This window comes from Triticum dicoccoides, chromosome 6A (assembly GCF_002162155.2).
Source record: "Triticum dicoccoides isolate Atlit2015 ecotype Zavitan chromosome 6A, WEW_v2.0, whole genome shotgun sequence".
Taxonomy (NCBI): domain Eukaryota; kingdom Viridiplantae; phylum Streptophyta; class Magnoliopsida; order Poales; family Poaceae; genus Triticum; species Triticum dicoccoides.
The window spans coordinates 42,799,165-42,805,724 of NC_041390.1; the positions used below are offsets into that span (position 1 = coordinate 42,799,165).

At 45.2% G+C, this 6,560-nt stretch overlaps 1 protein-coding gene across 1 annotated transcript; it reads right to left on the bottom strand.

Moving 5' to 3' along the window:
- Window positions 1-471: 471 nt before the first annotated feature.
- Window positions 472-5,286, bottom strand: LOC119314559 (serine/threonine-protein kinase STY46-like). Its single transcript, XM_037589264.1, has 16 exons — window positions 4,666-5,286; window positions 4,449-4,563; window positions 4,201-4,286; window positions 3,990-4,112; window positions 3,556-3,610; window positions 2,995-3,105; window positions 2,854-2,904; window positions 2,475-2,653; window positions 2,287-2,394; window positions 2,069-2,142; window positions 1,801-1,976; window positions 1,598-1,693; window positions 1,431-1,511; window positions 1,239-1,292; window positions 975-1,109; window positions 472-780 (listed from the first exon to the last, which is right to left on the bottom strand). The coding sequence occupies exons 1-16, from the start codon at window positions 4,884-4,886 to the stop codon at window positions 709-711; spliced, it is 1,737 nt and encodes a 578-aa protein (XP_037445161.1). The 5' UTR covers window positions 4,887-5,286; the 3' UTR covers window positions 472-708.
- Window positions 5,287-6,560: the final 1,274 nt, after the last annotated feature.

Below are 6,560 nucleotides of genomic sequence, written 5' to 3' on the forward strand. Positions count from 1 at the left end.
CCCTAGTAGCTTAGGTTTCTGGCTCTTCATCGTCTTCGTTTCCGCGGCGGTAATGGCAGCGCTGAATAAAGAAACTTCAAATCTGTCCTCAACGAGGCAATCGGCCCTATGGTTGGTGGATGGCAGGTATTGTTTCCTTCTTCGGCATCATAGTCGTGGTGGGGTGCTAGATCTAGAGTACGATGGCGTGTCCGAGATGTTGCCCCGGTCTGATTCATTCAACAGCAATGTCTTCACTTTTAATGAGTCACCTTGGAGGTCCGCAAAGCTGCATATAGGCGACGGAGCCACGTGAAGCTCGGGTGAGGAGGTGATCCATTATTATTTTTCTTTGGTAGCTGCTGTGGTGGTGCCGGAGGAAGGTGACGGACATTGATGTTAAGCTCAAAGATGTTCAGCTATCTTTTCAGTTTTGTCATGTCAATCTTTACATGACTTATACTTTGATTTTTATGATACAAATGAGACACGTTTTACCACGATTTTTTTCCGGATCTTTTGTGTTTTAACGTTCATTCAACAATAACACTAGAACAAGAACAGTTGATACATGGCAAGAGAAAAAAAAGAGGAAGCGAAATGGGGCAAAACAGCTACTACGTGAGGAAATTATTATCAGTGTACACTACAGTAGCGCGGGCATCGAATCACCTATACTCGGGCATCAACACAGAGGAAGCTTTGTTAGAGCTGGTGCTGCTGCTGCCTTCAGTGGCTCCTCTTCAGCGCCGAAAGGAAGCCCGACTTTGTTTTCTGCCGGCCGTCGCCGTCGGCTCCCACCTGTCATGTTACTTCCGAGTGAGATATGAACCGCCAAAACGTCTTATATGTAGGAATATGTTACTTGGCAAGAAGTAGTCGGTGAATTCCGACAGAATAAACTGCGTTTTGGTGCAGTTAACTGGAAAATCACGAGAAATTCGCTGAAACATGCGATGGATTCCGATGCAAAAACAAGGGTAGGCGAGGCTGACCTCTTTGGAGAGTCTCTGAAGGATCTCCAAGATCTGGGAGAAATCGGGCCTCTCGGCTGAATCTCTGTGCCAACATTTCTGAAGCAGCTCTGCGAGCTTGGGATTGGTATCCTTCGGAATCGTCGGCCTGATGCCCTGCACAAAATGCGCATCGAGAGGAGGGTTAATTAGCATCTCCGGAAAATGCTATCTCATAGCAATGGGTTCCATCAAGTTTATCGACAAGAAAAAAAGGCGGTTCCAACAAGTATCTGCAAGGCTTACCTTCTGAACAACACCTATTGCTGCTTGCAGTGGAGTTAGATAATCATAAGGAATCTGGACAAATAGAACAGTTACAATTTAACTCTAGAAGTAGAAGTAGACATATACAGATATATATGCTGCTTAAAAAGAAAGCGACATAAAAATGTTAGTCTACTTATGTAGAATAATAATAATAATAATTGCAGTTACCTTGCCGGTTAAAAGCTCCCATAGAACAATGCCAAAGCTAAAAACATCTGCCTTGTGATCATACGGCTTATGCTCTATGACCTGAAGTTAGATAGCACATACATGTTAGAATAGACAAAAAAAATCACTACTGTTTTCTTATGACATGTATAAACATGACGGCACACCTCAGGAGCCATCCAACGGTAAGTTCCAGTCTCCGCAGTCATCACTCCGGAAGTATCTTTCACACGTGCAACACCGAAATCCGCAACCTTTACAACCTGAAAAGGATGCTCTTTTTAATTATAGAGTTTTAACTATTAAGTGAAAATATCAGTAGGAAAGCTATCTGCTAAAATGCATAGCATGATTTATAACACACACCAACCTTGTTTTCATCCATGAGAAGATTTGCAGTCTTGAGATCTCGGTGAATTATGTTGTTCTGATGCAGGTAGCTCATTCCTTTAGAGATGTCTGTTGCCACTCTTAGTATTTCTGGGAGCTTGAAGGAACTGCCCTTTTTATGGAGGTAATCGTATACACTCCCTCCTGACATGAAGTCTAAAATATACCAAAAAGGGGGAAAGGTGTCAAAAACAATTAGCATTATCTGCATGATAACAATTACAAACATTAATCCCATTGTAATCTACCTGTTATAATATATAAGTTGGGCTGTCTTGTACAGGCACCGATAAACTGCACAACATTCCTGTGACGAACCTTTCTGCGAGCATGTGGATTAAGCAATAAGTCTATAACTCTATATAGGCATAAGTAATAATTGCCAGTAACTCAGTCAGGCATTTGAATACTGGCCAAACAAATCGGAGATGGAGCCTGTATATGGAGACTAAACTTTTAAGCTAACCTCATAATGTACACTTCCTGCGCAAAATCTTGGTACATATCTGCACTGATGCGCTCAGGTCTCACTACTTTAATGGCCACATCCTGGATGCAGTATGATCCACGGTACCTAAGAAAACAAAGAATAAAATGACATTCTGCCAGGTTTTCCAAGGTTTAACTGTTCTCACTTCACAAACAGGAACTTACAGGTCACCGTTTGATCCAGATGCAACCTTGTTCCCAAACTTGAGCAGCTTCAGGTCTATTTCCCAAACATCTGCTCCATCTGATGGTATTTGCACACTGGTAGATGTGGGCCTACTCTCTCCACCTTGCAGGCCTTCCAATGAAGGTGATGATGCGCTTGATACTGTACAAGCTTGTGCCTGTACACAACCCAATTTAGTATTCACAATGCATGTCTGCACAAACTTTTCTTTTGCATCATGAAACGAGAACTCTAGGAGATTGCATTTTCTATTATTCAGGTAAAGTTAGCAAATTTACTGAAACCAAACAGGAGAGTGCTTATTATTCAGTTAGAGGTATTAAACTTCACACAAGAAGCCCAGACAGAAGCCTATACCTCAACACTGCGAAATTTCTCCATTATCTTTTCTTGCAGCTGTTTAGTACCCTATGAGTGGCAGTAAAAGAGAATATATCAACACAAAAATTACTGAAAGGACACGCTCTAATGTGCTGAAATCAGTTAGCTATTGCATACCACAAGACGCCAACCGGTGACAACGAATACATCCAGTGAGTAGCCATCGATTGTTGAAAATGCGTGTGCTTCTTGGATGTCAAGACCGAGCTCACCAAGCAAACAAGTCAGCTGTAAATGTATATAAGTGTCAGTACAAGAATCCAGCCAGATGCTGAGTGGAGGACCTGGTCTGAAAGTACTTTACAGTAAAGTTCAAGTGATTTCAGTACAATGACATTAATTTTGATGTGTGTTAGAGAAAAGGTGATTTCAGTAAAATCCTGTAGATTTCTGATGTCAATGCATCTTAATAGTTTATTTCTTGTATTTTATTTTATTCAAATTCTTCTTCTATTCACTTATTTTTGCGTATCATTTCTTAGTGACTACTCCCTCCGTCCCATAATATAAGAACGTTTTTGACACTAGTGAGGGAGTACTTGCCAGCTTCTGCATATACTGAATTTCATTTGCTGTGCTAAGAGCAGGTTGACTGACTCTGTAAATAAAATTGTAATGCCATGGCAGCAGAGGCCTATTTAGATGGGGATTATGCCTTGTCCTGGTACGTTTGTTTACCTGACTAAGTAGCTTTGGCTTATCAGTTGATGCAAATGCTATCTCATGCATTGGCCTGCAATATTCAGAACATAGAGAGAACTAATCAACTACACAGAAAAATATATATAAAGGCACCAATTTATCCCTCTAAAGAAATTCACAATATTGTTCGAGGACAGTAAGGAAGTGATCTAAAACAAATATCTTATACAGTATAAATTTAGGAGCAGATTTGCAACTAAGCACTAATTATTTCGATTGTGGGGGGTGTTTTTCTACTTCTACAACTGCAAAGCGGCACCAAATAACACTTCCAATGATTATGGCCAACCTCTTCAAATGGAATAGCAACATTGTGAAATACAATCATATTAATACACCTTCATATTACTGTAAAAAATGTCGTAATCAAAAAGCAAGAAAGCACTTGAACTGAAAAAGAAATTATATACCTGGAGACGAGATGAACGCTATTATCATCGTCGTTATTGCTGCTACCAACATCAGACTCATTTGCTTCGAGAGCTAGTGCCTCTAGATTGGAGGACGAGCCGAATGCAGGAGGGGGCTGAACCCTGAAGAATAATTGCGCAAATCACGGCACAATTAGCAAACATGAGCAAATAAGGAGGTGTCTGACAGATATTCAGAGAGTATACGTACATTTGGCTGGGCAAGTGACTAGAAGGAACCATCTCCATCTCATGATCACAGGAATCATCCATATCACCATCAATAATCCTAGATACCTGAAGATCAAGCACGAAACAGAGCAGTTGCGTCAGTAATCATGAACAGAGACATGCAGAACACAATGTATGAAAACTGAATTTGTCAGAAGATTCATGAGATAACCCACACAAATTAAGTGTTTAACTTTGCAAGATTGTGCTCTGTCGGGAAGATGTTACCTGTACAACGCGCACCGACAGGGCGGGCCGGCGCGCCGGGTCGCGCGCCTCCTCGAGCAGCCGCTGGTGCGTCACCACGTCCTCCGCCCTCTCCGCGTTCACATCCAGCGCGTACCTGCACAGACAGGCGTCGCACGCACGACGGACGGCATCAACAATTCAGCTCGCACGCACGACGGTGCCGATCGGGCGGCGGGGAGCGGAGGAGAGGGCTCACCGGGCGGGCAGGCGGTGGAAGTGCGCCCAGAGCGCGTCCTGGAAGGCCGGCGAGATCTCGACGCCGCCGGAGGCGCGGAGGCGGGCGAGCACCTCGTTGTATACCTCGAGGCGCCGGCCCTGCTTGTCCGTCCGCCGTCCCCCCGCCCCGACCTCCGGCTGCTGCGGCCGCGGCGCGGACGAGTCGGCGGCCGGCGGCGGCGAGGGCTCCTCCACGGCCATCGGCTGCCGATCCAAGTCCAACCAACCAGGAGCGTCTGCAGGCGGGCGCGCGAGGTAGGAACAGGATGCCCGTGCTCCTACCGCCGCTGCGCTGCTTGCATGGGAGGCGGTGGCGGCCCCGCACGTGAAGAGGCGGCGAGAAGAAAAAGGCGGGCGCTTTATTATAGCGCTCGATCGATGCACGGGCGGCCAACGAGAACCGACGGCCGGATCAGAGATCAGAGACGAAGAAGACAGCGGAGATGACGGCGTCGCAAATTCGGCAATGCTTCTGCCTCTTTTGGGGTCGGATCGGGCCGGGATTGAATCGATTTGATTTGCGTCCGGAGGAGGAAAGAGGCTGTGAGGTTCGATTCGTGTTGGGGAAGAAAAGTGTAGGAGATCGTGGGGCTTGATGTGCGCCGCGCCCCCTGATTTATGTCTGTCTTTACACGGATTGATTTGATTAAGGATTAAATTATTTTAGGGCCAGATTGGGAGGCCCGTGACCAGATTGGTAAAATAATGAGGAGGCCAAGTCAGATGTGATGCGGCGAGTGGAGGATGCGCACTGACAGCCCGTCGTTTCCTTCGTCCCGGACAGATCCACGAGCATGAAACTAGTCACTGGCCTTCTGTCTACAGTACCATCTTATAGAGCTTAAATTTAAAATCTCATCAATCAAGGCAGCTGATGACTAAAGAAAAAATATCTCTCATATTTTACAAAATTAGCACTCAAACTTTAATCTGCATTAATTAAAATATATACATGGATGATCAGTAAATGAGTAGGAATGATTGCATGCATTTGTTGGTTTCTTTTAATCCTTGTATGCATCAATTTAATGCACCTTAGAATGTGAACATGTGGCGGAAAAGAAGTGAAAATAAGACTTATAATATGATAAAACCAAGAAAATGAGATGAGACCAATAAACCAGAAAGGAGGGATTACTAGTAGATCTCACAAATCTTTGTTAACTAGAGACTAAGAGAGATGACACCCCGCATGTTGCTGTGGGAATTGGATATTGTTATTTCTACGAGATTTTGTAGTAAGTATAAAACTTTAGTATTCGGATTAGCAATATTAAAAATTAAATTTATTACATTTGATTACTATATATAGTTGGCCAGTACTAGGCACTCGCGGCAGCCCAAACACTCGGCCGGTCGCCTGCAGGCCGTTGGATCTGACCCGCACAGAACCACCACGACTGTTGGATCTGACGGTTCACGATGGACTCGGTCGCACCCTTCCTCGCTCCCATGAACTCTCTGCATCTCCTCCCTGCCTCACCTACTCCCTACATGCATGTCCTGCGCACCCCCGCACCTCCACCCCTATCGCCGGCTCGCCCCTTGCCGCGTCCTGTAGCAACGCCGTCATCGCCCGACGCTTTCGTCGTTTGCTCAATTAGCCGCTGCCGCCGTAGCACGTCGATGCCCGACGCTTTTGTCGTTTGCGGCAATTAGCCGCCGCTGTTGTAGGATGCTGACGAAGCACCGCCATGCTGTCGGCTGCAACTCCTAGTGTCGCTGCTCGCACCATCGTCGGCATGTCGTATCGGTTGAAGCTTTTTTCATGGTTGAAGCTTTTTCACATACCGGTTGAAACTTTTTTCGGCACCACTCGAAGAGTTTTTTCGCGGCTGAAGCTTTTTGTCCATGCCAATTGAAGCTTTTCCACAT

Bases quoted from the DNA above. Each gene is read 5' to 3' on its own strand.
- LOC119314559 (XM_037589264.1), bottom strand. From the start codon at position 4,886: ATGGCCGTGGAGGAGCCCTCGCCGCCGCCGGCCGCCGACTCGTCCGCG. The intron at 4,113-4,200 runs GTACGTATACTC...ATTATTCTTCAG, and splicing joins AGTCACTTGCCCAGCCAAAT to GGTTCAGCCCCCTCCTGCAT. The intron at 781-974 runs GTCAGCCTCGCC...GTAACATGACAG, and splicing joins TTCAGAGACTCTCCAAAGAG to GTGGGAGCCGACGGCGACGG.